This window comes from Pseudonaja textilis, chromosome 8, assembly GCF_049901715.1.
Source record: "Pseudonaja textilis isolate UNSWEBS1 chromosome 8, rPseTex1.2, whole genome shotgun sequence".
Lineage (NCBI taxonomy): Eukaryota > Metazoa > Chordata > Lepidosauria > Squamata > Elapidae > Pseudonaja > Pseudonaja textilis.
In genome coordinates, this window is record NC_141997.1 from 19417105 (window position 1) to 19431380 (window position 14276).

Consider the following 14276-nt stretch of genomic DNA (forward strand, 5'->3'; position numbering starts at 1 on the left):
ACACTTGATTAAATCACCCCTGTGCTACTAGTTGTAAAAGAATTTACAGGTGCATACTGGATCTTGAGACTGAACTTTTTAATTTTCCGAATAAAATTCTACCCCACGTATATTCCTGTAGACAATATTTACCTGGGTAATAAAATCCTGTGCATTCTGATCTTGCGATGACATTTTGGCCTTTGAGATAATCAAATATTTTTGTTTTTGGTTTTTTCTTTGCCTGTAGTTAATAAAAATGCCTGTATTATATAGGGAATACCAGATATTTGCTTTTCTAATGTGCTATAACAGAATCAACAGAAAACAAAGTACACATATGCACAACACATTTAAGCTTAAACAGAATAGGCTTGACAAAAATGTGGTCCTATGTAATTAGAATATTTGTAATGAACTAAAATATTCTGACTCAATTGTATACTGAGGGGTTTTTTTTGAACAGTACAAATTACAGCAACTGAATTCCAAAGTTATGTCAATTTCAATGGAAAAAAACAAAATATAATAGACAAATTAAATTTTCTACTTTTCTACAGTACCAAAAAATTATAAAATGGGATTTATAGAAAATGTCAATCAAATTTTGAGAAATAAATTAAACCAAAACTATAAAGAATCTCACTGTCTGGTCACTGTATCAGCAATATAAAGCCAGTTCAAAGGCTGAAAGTTTTTGTTCTGCCAGCCTGTAATCTGGTTTATGATCATCAGTCCAAAAGAACCTAATCATTTTTCATAACATTCCAGGCACAGCATTTCCGAAGTGCTTCACAGACTTTGCAATAGACACATAAGAGATTTGCATTTTTAGTTCCTAAAGATGTCAGGTCATAAAGCTGGAAAAAAAAAACTTCCAATTTTGACCTCAGATTGTCCATGACAACCAGATCATACAATATAATTAACAAGACAATCATAATATTGGAAGGGACCATTTAGGCTATCAAGTCTAACACTTGCTCTGGCCACGAAACTGTGAGTTCTAATCTTGCTTTAGATATGGAAGCCGGTTGGGTGACTATGAGCCAGTCATTCTCTCTCAGCCCAACCCACCTCACAGGAGAAAATAGGAGGGAGAAGGAATATTAGGTACTGTATGTTTTCTGTTTTGTGTTACTTATGAAAATAATACAGGTGGGATAAAAATATTTTTTAAAATTTATGTAGTATATAACATGTCTTCTTCCTGAGGTAAATGATATGAAACATTTTGTATGTACTATATAAAATACAAAGTATTTGTATTTTCTCTGTCTCTCTCTTTCCTGTTTTTGATACAAGATTTGGCAATTATTGTATGCTTCATTTTCCCCAGATAAACTGATTTTAATTATTCAAATATACTTTTCACTGAATTTTGTTGAAAACTGAATTACATGCAGTCATTTTAAGAGCTTCCAGAATCCAGATTTGTAAAGCAATACAAATCTTTCACAATAATCTACTTCTATACTATAATGGTGATAATACAGCCTCACTTACAGATTTATTTATGCAATTCTTTAATCTATTTAATAATTCACATGAATTTAATAATCTGCAAAGAGTTGGTCACAGAAGGCCATCAATAAAAGACTTCTATTTCTCTTTGATAGATAATAAAGTTAGGGGTTCTTAAGAAAGTTATTCTCACATAAAATAGATTTTAATTATTTCACGGAATTTATCTTGGATTTGTTAATAGAAATGAGCAATGATTAATGTCTGCTAATCGCATTTAAATAATTATTTTTCTGGGGAAAGAGAGCTTGTATGTTCATTCAGGAGGATTAATTCAAAAAGCTAAAGCTTTTTATTTGTTCTTGAAGCAAAAATGAAATTTTGAATGCTGCCTACATTTCTGCCCTTCAATTCTTAAGGCTTTAAAGATGTAGATTAACAGTTACTAAGGATGATGTTCTGACTGGGCTGCTAAAAAAGGTTGTCTCAGGATAAGTGATTGCTCTGTGTTAATCACATGTGTCTACAGCACATGTTGGCAATTGGGGGCAGGGTGTGTGTGTGTGTGTGTGTGTGTGTAGGAAAAGAGCCAGAATTAGCCTATGAGCTAGGGAAACTGATGAGTTGGTACAAAATCAAGGTCACAGCAAAATTACCATTGTCTAATTTATCAACCTGATGTATCTGAGAAGATAAATTGTCTAATTTATCAGCCTGATGTACCTGATGTATAGATCAAATCTTTAAGAAAGTCCAGAGAACAATAAACTTAATGCAGGGGTTCTCAAAAGGCCTATCATGAACACTTCCAGACTTTGAGGAGGATAATTCAATTTGGGAAGCTTATCCAGGTAAAGCACAACTGTAAGGTCCTTAGTGCTTTCTGAGCTTGATGGGTTTTTTTCCAGATGTTTTCTTACCAAACTGGGTAACACCATCAGTGCACTGATGGTGTCACCTAGCTTGGTAATGACAGTTTGGTAAATGACCCCACAGTTCAACCCTGAGCTACAAATATTCTCTTCTATCAAAGCTAAACTGCTGCAAGACCTCATTTGCTCCTACTTGAACAAGTGTTTGTCCAGGCAGAGCAAAAGGACTACATGGGAGGTTTCTACCTATGCCTTTTCGGCTACAATTGTCCTATTTGCACCATCCTGCTTCAAAGTGCCAATATGCACTTGCTTGCTTTTAGAATGATATTTAGAACCTTTTCTTCTACCAATTATAGATGGAAGGCTAGAAGAACATGCAGGATTGAACTTCTTGGCTATTCGTTGCAGGAGAGGAGGAGACAGAAGAGCTTATGTTGATTGTGCCTACACACAAGACTGTTGAATAAAATCCAAAGATACTCAAATGCTTGTATTTTATTTTTGGGCTGTTTACGGGTTGATTATTTCTGTACATAACTATTAACACTGAAATCTTATGTAATCTTTGGAACAGATTATGGTAGGCTTCCAACTGGAACAGAAAAAGCTAATTGAATAACACCAAAAAATAAAGCCCAAGCAAGTGAAAAGAAAGCTTTTCACATTTTTTGGTGTTTTTTTTAAGATAGAAGAAACACACAATTAGAAATCTCCCAGAAGTATGGCTTTTTCCTGCTGATAAACTCCCTATATTATGCTTGACAAAGACCTTATTAAAAAGTCTTTATTAGCATTTTAATAACCTTTCTTGTCAATAATTCCTATTTCTCTGACTGAATGTAATCCTTGCAAGGCACGAGTTTTCATTTATCATCTGTCCATTTCAAATACAGATTACATCAGTCAATCAAAAAAAGCAGAGCATCCATTCCTAGCCAAGTAAAAGGTGCTCATTTTCTTGAAATGAATATTTAAAGTAATCTGATAGCTAAATAAAGATGTTTCATGTCCCTTGCACCCCAAATGTAATTATTTAGAAAATCAACCCATCTCTATTTTATTTGGAAAAACCCAAGTGTACTTCCATTATGCAGATAAAATCAGCAATTTTACCATTTTAACAAAGGTTAAGGATTCAACAAATTTATTCAGTTGTTCATTCATTGACAGGGCATCTAGGCCTCTCTAATCAAACTACCCCTGGGGAGATTAGTTTCTCAAATCCTTACCTTAGCAGGCATCTTGTGAATGAAGAGCTTGCCTGATACTCAATGTTTGGATATATACATGCATACTAATGTGCAGGAAAAGCATTATTCAAATTTGAAGTATTGTTAATTGCACTCCAGATAGTACATTCACATTATTTGGCCTTGTTTTCTCAGGGAAATATCAACATAGCCCATAATGCATTCTCAAAACTATCTAAATAGAGCAGATTTTGGAGACTTGGCCAAAGACCATGCTAAAATCACATCAGGCAACCTTAGCAGTTATTTTCAGTATTTCTCATTTATTCAACCACTCATTAATTGGTTCTTTCATTTTTTTTTTTTACTTGCTGCAATCAAGAAACAATCTCTATGTAGGGCTGCTTGTTTAAAAGGCAATTTCTGATTCAAAAATTATAATGGTGCCTCCCTTCCTACTGTAATGAATTAAACTGTAAGTAGGAGAAGGAAATGGAAGACTACATCTCCAGACTAAAAATTTTAAGAACAAACTACTCATTACATTGCGGCCATGTCTTTTTTTTTTTTTTAACAAAGCATTGCAATGCTAACACCATGGCTCTTTCAAAATGCCCTCAGAAGCTTTATAGAATTAGCTCAGGTTCCTCAGAAACTAGGGAAAGTTTCAGGAAGTTTCATAACAAAATGTCACAGCATACTTTGCTCTTAAAGCATGGGTAAGGGACCTACTGTCCTGCAGATCACTTTTAATTACAACTCCCAGTGATCAGTCGTCTAGAAATTTTACTTCAATATCTACAAGGCCATAAGTTTCCTAATATTGTTATAAGGAAGTTTTTGATCATTTTTACCTAGTCTTCAATGTTCCTGGAGAAGCCAATGGCATTCTAAAACAAATGGATTGTCTTGATATCTGAGCAAGTCATGGAGCTGAACTAGATTGGTGGTTCTGGTCAAAGATCTTCATGGGGATTCTGATGGGGGAATGTACTTTTGTTGGTCCTATAAGATCTTTCAATGGCATTCAATACTATTTACATCTTGCCATCTTGCTTCATCATTCAGATGTGGGCATTATGGCATGATAATTACATTCCAAATAGAGTAGGAAATGTTAGTCTATAGTTATGGAGAGCTGTACCCCAAAGTTGTTGTTCCTCCAGTGTGGAGTTCTACAAGGTTTGGAACCCTTGCATATTTTATTTAACACATATATGGGGTCCCTGGGAGAGATCCTCCATTGGTCTGAAGTAAAATGTCATCAGTATGCTGATGATATTTAAGCATGCATTACCAGGATGAATTGGAAACACTGTGGAAAGGTTGAACCAAGCTAAATTGAGCAAAATCAACTCAGATATTATCCCTTCTCTTCCAAGTAGATCAAAGTAATTTTATTTTGCCAAGGTTTAACATTAAATGTTTTGTGATGTCTAATGCAGACATTTGTGATCTCAATATTATCTGATGCTATTACCTTGTAATTAACTACCCAACATCTCCAAATTGGTTGAGCTACAGAAACTGTCAATAAAATTAATCCATTTTTTCCATTTGTTAGTACTTGTTGCATCATTTCAGCACGCAGTTTAAAAAATAGATCTATTTTGACTCTTTCACACTGCAACATGTTAGAAATGCTTAAAAAGTAATGTTCAAAATCACACATTCTGCATATTTGCAACCAGTGTTTTTCAAACTTGGCAATTTGTAGATGTGTGGACTAACTCCCAGAATTCCTCTTCCAGCATGGGAATTGAAGTCCACACATCTACAAGCTTCCAAAGTTAAGGAACACTGGTTGCAATTGTAAACTCGTTTTGTTTATGGAGTCTTGTTTCTATGTTTTCATTCTTCTTTCATTTAGAGAAGCTGCCTTGGAAATTTCTTCAAAAGACAACAATGATAAATAATAGCAACTACCAACCTCTTTAGTGGGACAGATGTGGAGTGGGCAAATTCTCCCAGGTTCCTCTTTGGATGCTATTTCAAGGTCAGAAGCCTGTTGCAGGTATGTTAATGCTGTTATAATCTCATCTTCCAACATCACAAGCTCCTGACTGGCAATAGGCCACTTTGCATTGGCTAAGGCTTCGAGCAAAGATTCTTTACGATCCACATAGGACACTGGCTGATCCTGTTCAAATCTAGTAATAAAGGTTATGTCTTAACAAAGGTTATGTATTATTATTTATATGTAATATGCTATTAGCATTCCAAAATCAATTATATGCATTAACTGTATCAAGTGTGTTCTTTACTGAGAGGGCATCTGTCGGTTAAAAGATTCATATGTTTCCATGCTCACCTTTTCTTGCATTTGCTCCAGATAACTCAGAACATTCTAGGGCTCTCCCCATAGTTCCATTGCTATGCTTCCTTTCCAACCCAAAATTGGGAAGAAATCACCATAGCATAAATCATGCTACCCCACAAAGTGCTGTCAGTTTGCATTTGGAATGGGAGCAGAATAACAGAGTTGGAAAGGACCTTGGAGGTTTTCTAGCCCACCCTCCTGTTAAGACAGGGCTGTCAGGCCGGATGTGTCTCATGCTGGCCACATCCACGCCCAGTTTAGCAAAGGGGGGAAAAGTCCCAATATATAGTGATGATGCCATGATGATGTAAGTGTGACACCCTTGCCCTATACCATTTCAGACAAATGTTTGTCCAATCTCTTCTTAAAAACTTCCAGTGTTGGAGCACCCACAACTTCTGAAGACAAGTCATTCTAACTGTCAGGAAATTTCTTAGTTTTAGGTTGCATCCCTCCTTGATTAGTTTCCACCCTTTGCTTCTTGTCCTGATTTCAGGTACTTTGGAGAATATGTTGACTCCCTCTTCTTTATGGCAATCCTTTAGATGTTGGAACCTGCTATCATGTCACTCCTAGTCCTTTTCATTAAACTAGACATACCCAATTCCAACAACTGTTTTTTATATGTTTCAGCTTCCAGTCCCCTAATTATCTTTGTTGTTCTTCTCTGTACTCTTTCTAGAGTCTGAACATCTTTTTTATATTGTGGTGACCAAAACTGGATGTAGTTGATTCAAAGTATGGTTTTACCAAGGCATTAAAGAGTGGTATTAATACTTCACATGATCTTGATTCTAGCTTGCTGTTCTGCTGTCCATATGCCTCCTCCATGTAAGAGTAATGATTGATGGTCTTCCCTTACTCAAGTGAGGTCATTAACAATGTAAGAACCTACACCAAATGTGTGGCAGAGTGGTGCTTGTAAGGCCCAAGCTCTCCAGCCAATCTTTTTCTTTTCTTATTCTTTTTCCGAGGACTGCTGATCTAATGACCACTAGATGACAGCTAACAATTCATCTCTGATAATGGCTACCTAGATTTGTGCAGCCCTGATGCAGCTACTGCATAAGTATTTTTGAGTTCAAGAAAGGATTTTGGGTGTGTGAAACACACATGTTGAATAATATGGATTTCTCAAGTGCGTTCCTATATTTCCTCCAAAAAGATTATTGACTCGCTGACCAGTTGACCTATCAGCCACCAGGTGGCAGTGAAAAGTTATAATGTGGGTTCCATCTATAAGTTCTCCAAATTAATGAAGCTGAGTGTAGCTACTAGACAAGTCTTTACAAACCGGAATCTGAGACATCACTTTAATGTTCTGTCGTTACACTATACAGCTCTGATCATTCAAAAGAATAGAAATAAAAATGTCAAAGCCATATCTGCATCAGGCTACATGTACAGTGGATCTTCCCTGAAAAGAACTGATGAGCAGCCAATGAAGAATAATGAGTAATAGAAGCATAAGAGTCAAGTTCTCCCAGGGCTACTCAACTTCAGGGCTTCACAGCCTCCACTTATATTAGCCTTTAAAAAGACAGAAAGGGAAATGACTATGGATACAGAGGATCTAGTCTTCTCATAGTCAAGAAAGCCTGCATAGCAGATGTCAGATTCAGGGACCAACAGAAAAGACAGACCCTCCTGAACAACTTCAGTCAAGGTCACTGTGATAAAGAGAAAAAACCACCCTCTTTGTAGGGACTTAAAGTCAGCTCCTGACTAAGCCCCTCCAGACTCCGGGCTGGCAAAGTTAAAGACTGCTATTGAAAGGGCAGATGTGGGGGTTACACACAAAGATGGTGTGAGGCAGCAGATAGCAAAGGACAACAAGAAGTCTACAGAGGAAACAACTGTCGGTATTCTCCTTCTCAAGGTCAGTATGGACAGACTCCTCTACCATTTTATTTTGAGAAAATACTTTTGAGTTCTTGGTTTGGACTGTGATGCTTCAAAGAATCCCAAGGCCATTATTGTCCATATATATAAAAAGGGAGAGGATGATCCTGCTAACTTTAAAGCAATCAACCTCTTCAAGGCAATCAGCAAATTCTGTGGAAAACACCTGTAATGGAAATTCCCAGGCTGGCTGATACAAGAAAACTTAATTGTAGAGGAGCACTCTAGGCTTTAGGGAAGGCTGATCCACCACTGGTTAATGTCTTGTATTCCATCAACTCATTGAAAAATATTTTTCCTGCACAATCTCCCTTTATATCATTTTCATAGACTTCAAGGCATCATTTGATTCCATGTCCTCAGCTAAATTGTGGAAAAACTGGAAGCTACTTTAACTGACAAAATCTACTTTAAAACATATTTGAACAGACCTTACTCAAGAATTAAATAAGAGCTAACCATCCAGGGCCATCTCACCAGTGCCATTAAAACTGAGAAAGGCATCAAGCAAGGATGCATACTGGCTACTCTTTTTCAAATTCTATATTAACTCCATGAGGAACAATTCAACATTCACTCCCCAAACCTTACTGCATGTAGCAACCCTTTCAAGAAAAATCTATGGGCCTTAAAAGAGCATGGAAAATAGAAACACAGAATTACAAAGGCGACCAGGTAGAACTCAATCATTAAAAAAATTAAAGTCATGGCATTTAAGGCCCAAGGCCACTCCTACATCAGAGCTGACTTTGAGATTAAAAAGATTTGAAGGGTACCAAATGCGTTTTCTTGCCTTGCCCTACATAGAAATCTGTTGATTCACTGCAAATTGTCATACAGAATATCACAACTAGAATGACATAAGCAACTAGTGAGGTTCCATTTGATCCCATTAACTTGCTATCATTGGGCAGTTTTCAGTAGAATTCACTATGTGAGCTCCTGCTTTTTATTTTATATTATAATTAATTAATGGCAGTTAGGTTCATATAGATACTTAATAAATTAATCCTATTATGTTTTCAAAACAGGTCAATGCACTTCTGTTGAGATGAGTTAGAAAAAAAGCTTTTTCCCAGTTCAGGAGAATCATCAAGTGATGGTTTCCATGCATGGAAACAATAATTCATAAAGTACCAGAGACAGAATTTCCATATAATTTTTGCCCCCCAATCCAATATGAATGTGGGAAGTGCTGAAGATATACAAAAGTTTTTAATGCCTATAATGTGTTCTAAATAAGGTAACTTTGCAACATCCACCCCATTAACACTTTTAACATATTATCTGATAAAGGAAACAGAATGGGTATCTTACTTCTCTTTTTCCTTCTGTGGTAATGCTTTCCAAACAATTTGATCAAGGCGCCTATAAAGGTAAATGAGACAATCTTTCAGAGTGCAACCACTTATTCAAAGGCAATGAATAAACTAAAAGAATGAGCTTCTCAATTTCAGTAGGCATAGAAGTGGGTCCTCTTTGTGTCTGGCAATGGCTTTCCATTCACCGAGGTCTTCCCTCACCCAACTCTTTAACCGGATGTGTCAAGGATTACCTTTCTGATTCTTAGGCCTGTCCTAGACAAATCTACCTCAAGAAAATTCACATTTGATGTGGACTGTGATCTTCAAAAGTTCACAGGAAAATAGAAACATTGGTCTTTTGGAAATCACAAAATTCTTTTGGTCTTGCTAAACAGCTCACAATGCTGCCTCTTTCAAAAATATTTTGCTAAAAAAAACACCCCACTACAACAAACAGTGATCTGATATCAAGATATCTGTCAGAAATGGAGAAGGTATATGTAGATAACTTCCTCTTGCTGGGTGTAGGTTCAGGAACAGTCCTGATCAATATTTACAAAAAAAAAAAAAAAATCCAGCAAGCATCCACTCAAAAAGTTCTGGTCAGTATAGCACAGAATATTAACTACTCTTCAATAATAATCATTCCCTCATAAAAGCCCATCAATCTGTGATCTTGAGTTCTCACGCCAGAAAAATATCCAGTAGGTTAAATCCTATAATCAGACTTGCCTTTCATATATTTTTATTGCTTCTTGCACCTTCTTTCTGTAGGCATCAAGATCTACTGCTTGAGGATTAAGCAGCGTGACACATTTCTTATCATTGCTCACATGGGCGAAAGGGAATATCTGTAGCATAATACAACAAAACATTTATTCCTGTATCTAAAGACCTTGAAATCTCATCCCACTGCTTTCCCATGTAATCTAACATTTATTAGACTCTTACGGGTATTACACGCTCCTCTTTAACAAAATTCCCAGTGCAGTTTAAAATGACATTAAAAGCCTGACAACAGCTAAAAGTAATTCATATTAATAACTAATAAAACTGACCAAGCACCATTAAGGGGAAAACCAACTTTATTTAACAAACAAACAAAAAGGCAAAACACATTTGCCTGGTATTCATGTAGCAACTAAATGAGCATCAGGTAAGTTGAGTAGCCTAATTGGAGTAACAATAAAATATAAATTACTATCACAAATTACAGAGTACTTTTAAGAACATTGGCAAAAAAAAAGAATGTAATAGAACTGTTGCAAATCTCATAACAACATTTACTAGTTTTATTGTTAGCTTAAATTGAGACAGTGTGTGGTTGCTATTATTGCTATTTAAAGCTCTCAGAGATCATTAGATATTTAATGAACCATTTTCTAGCTAGCTTATTACATGCAAAGGGGGAATGCCATTTGTGGCCACCATTTTTATCATTCAGTGTTCTACAGTGTCACCCACATAATGCAGGCACAACCATCCCCCTATTGCATTCTGAAACACAACTTCACCTTCTTACTCTGTGGTGGCGCAGTGGTTAGAATGCAGTATTGCAGGCTAATTCTGCCGACTGCCAGCAGTTCAATCCTGACTGGCTCAAGACTGACAGCCTTCCATCCTTCTGAGGTTGGTAAAATGAGGACCCAGATTGTTGGGGAGAATATGCTGACTCTATAAACCACTTAGAGAGTGCTGAAAAGCACTATAAAGCAATATATAAGTCTAAGTGCTATTGCTATTGCTACTCTTGTCAATCAGCAACTATATTACCATCTTCTTAGGATGGAATACCATTAATCTGGAGAAACCAAAAAGGTGGTCCCAAACATGATAGCCTCACAACATAGGCAATGTTTATAAGAAAATATTCCTAGATTCTCCTACGTGTGCTACCTTCTGCCACAATTAAAATGAAAGAATAGACAGTGCAGATCTGATTGCAGTCTATGACTAGAATAATAGAGAGAGTAATGTTTTAAAAGCAGCAAGAAAAAGCACAAAGAAAGACTTACATCATCAAATACTTTGGAAACGACATGTTTATCTAAAATTGGAACATAAGTTGTTGTACGAGGAACTGCTGTTGGGGCTAAGGCATCCATTATAGTAAGTCTCTTAGCAACCAAACCATGGATCTTTAGCCATTGAGCCGAAGGGATATCTAAAGATCTTTTTAAAAGAGAGAATGAAAGAAACACATCATGACCAACCAATAGTGATGGTTTATTCTCAAAAGAAGGAACCTACTCTTTTTATTGTGTATATACTTACTCATCAATTATCTTTTGTTCAGGGTTTGAGTTCTTCTGTTCTGTAACGGAAATTTTTAAAAATGTTTTATAGTATCAATGTTGTTTACTTTGATCATCAAACATTTAAGTTCAGCAGAATAAAATCTGGGCAAGGAGATTAAATAAAAAAGAACTGAAAGCAAGTTTAATAGGTAAGAAAACTACAGTGTGTGAAAGCTGGACTACTCTTTAGGCATCCACATCAACAATTCAGGGGAACAAACTAGGAGAACCCCAGATGCATTTACAGCAAGTCAGGTCAAAGGACATAAGTCAACTACTGGAATGTGCAGGGGTATCATACAATATGACATCAACATTAAAAGAGAATAAACATAGGGTTAAAATATGACATTGTCCTGGCTTAAAACAGATTTAAATATTCATTCAATGGTGCCCTCATCTTAAATCTCTTATAGCAATATTTCTAGGATAAAATGAATGGAAATTAGCATGCTCAGTTCCCATAACTCAACAGAAGAAAGATTAGATAAATGCAGTCTATTTTTTAAAAATCCATCCAGCGATAAGCACCAAATTCTATTTGTTATCCAGTTACAGTAAGTTAGACTATCTCTATGAAGCAAATAGTTGTCCCAAATCAGGAGAAAATGAGCAGAGGAGGAACGCAATATGCACGGAAAGTTAACTGTTAAAACTGTTGATGCAGAATGAATAGGTGGAAAGGTGAGAAAGCTCACCAGGAAAAATTACCTTTTCTTTCAGCTGAAGCTTTTCCATCTTGACTTTGTTGAGGTTTGGCTGCATAGCGTTGAGTTCTAAGCATGCTACTCTTTGTTGGCTCTACAAAAGACATTAACACATATGCATACATAAGAAAGGGAGTTCCAATAATTAATATTTTTAGACAAGAATATTTTCCCAATCACATGTTTTTCTATCATTTATTCTGTACTTTAGATATTGATGAATATTAAAAATTCAATAAAGAAACCAGTTAACTCAGAAAGTTAATGACTGTAGGATTGGAATAACTCTCAGTTCCTCAATTTGTACTTAAAAATCCAAGTTAAGAAATAATTCCTTTCTTTTTTTAACCAAGGACAATAAATCTTAAGACACAAGCCCTAAGATGCTTCTAAATAGATGGCTCTTACCATTATCTCCCACAATATACTACAATATGTGACTATTCTTTTTCTTTCTTTCTTGAGAAGTTGTAGAGAGAGTTGTGTGTGTGCACAAGAAATATATAAACATCAGAAAAAGCCACAGAAATATTGTTTACAAGTGGGACTCTTCCCATCTGCAAACAGTCTTTCTATACTGCAAGGTTTATATACTAGACTTCACATTATGAAGTAAGAAAGAGGTATTTGAAACTACTTGACCACAAGCGGTAGCTCTGGTATTATTAAATCACAATGATCATTTTTCAGATCCTTGATTTGTCTGGTTAATATAGTTTACATGAATCTGGGATTCTCAAGGACTATTACAGTGAGCATCAATGTGAAACATACGATGTAGGACAAAAATCTATGTTCAAAATATCTCAAAAGATGAGATGTTTTAACTGAATAATCCCTATAATTTCCTTTACCTGCATATAAAACTCTCTTCTTTGTGGTTGGACTCTCAGAGAATGCCATACCGGGTTCTTTTGAAGCTGATGCAGGTTCTTCAAAGGCAGAATAGGGCCTAGCTCGAGATGAGGGGTTCTGTCCCTCAACTTGTATGGTTACTGGGATTGTAGCAAAAGTCTGCCTGGGTTGTCTATTTAAGAAACAGACAAGTCACTACCTAGGCCACAGTGCACATGTACATATATCTGGGTGAAAGTACTCTCAGAAAAGTGAACTCCAATCAAACTAAACCACAGAACAAGATTTTGTTGAATATAACATTCCCATCCACCATATTGTTCCTTTCATAGCACAAAATAGTGGGATCACAGTCTCTTCTTCTTCTGCTGCTGCTATGTATATAAAAAGAATTAGAGCTGGAATAACCCCAAAACTCCTCCTGTTGGGACTGTCCGTGCTATTTATTCCCAATATTGCCTTCAGTTGTTCTGGAAAGTTCTATGCGTTCTGAAATAAACAGATATAGAAATATTGCTAATATTGATTGCTGGAATTAAGTCTTCTCTGCCTTTGTACTTCTTTCCTGTTGTTCATGTCTCCCTCACCCAGTTTTCTCTGCCTTTTGTCCAGTTAACTATTTTGATATTTGTTATGTTTAATAAATAAGCTTCAACCTATATTTTTCCTAGCTGAACTTATATGCATACTCTGACTGGGTTATAGGATTAAGGGGGCGTGTGTTTGGAAATTGCCCAAAGTCATTTTCCAACCAAAGGCTATGGACCATAACTCAATACTGAACACTGAGATGAATCCAGTTGTTTAAAAATAATTATCCCAATTTATTCCAGGCTCCTGTCAAATGTATGGCTGAACCAGCATCTAGAGCCCAAAAATTATGGATATTCATAAAAATGTAGAATGTCCTAATTGAGGCATATTTTTACCTCAGCATATTTTTAGCAACATTTTTTAAAATTATTATACTAGAACCAGAAACTTTCATATAGATGGGAAGGAGTACAACATCTGGAACACAAAGATGGAGACACTGGTTAAAAAATAGGACCTGTCTGACATTTTAGAGATGTCATGTCCAGAAAAAGCCCAAACCAGGGTAACTTAGAAGAAAGACAATATATTATTTAAGTTTAAAATAATTCTGAAGTTGAGCATGACATATGGTAGAGTCAACATTGTGCTTCAGAAAAGGATATCTAAGACAAGTTGCAATAGGCGTAGGCATTCTATGAAATGAACAATAATACTTTAATATTTAAAAATATATAAATCTTGAACTATCAGGGATTAGAAGTTTAGTGGATATTAGTATCATTCTATTTAAAATAAACTAAAGTGAAATAGCATGATTTTTTCAGATGATATAATCAACAATTTGTT

At 35.8% G+C, this 14276-nt stretch overlaps 1 protein-coding gene across 1 annotated transcript in view; it reads right to left on the minus strand.

Annotated features, from left to right (window-relative positions):
* The window catches only part of VWA3B (von Willebrand factor A domain containing 3B), an 81204-nt gene that overhangs the window by 17059 nt on the left and 49869 nt on the right, over positions 1-14276 (minus strand). The window contains exons 16-23 of the mRNA XM_087938455.1: positions 12893-13065; positions 12043-12132; positions 11309-11348; positions 11050-11206; positions 9767-9885; positions 9048-9098; positions 5439-5658; positions 133-223 (exon numbers count right to left, since the gene is read on the minus strand). Coding sequence (XP_087794581.1) covers positions 133-223; positions 5439-5658; positions 9048-9098; positions 9767-9885; positions 11050-11206; positions 11309-11348; positions 12043-12132; positions 12893-13065 — 941 coding nt within the window. The remainder of the gene's footprint in view (positions 1-132; positions 224-5438; positions 5659-9047; positions 9099-9766; positions 9886-11049; positions 11207-11308; positions 11349-12042; positions 12133-12892; positions 13066-14276) is intronic.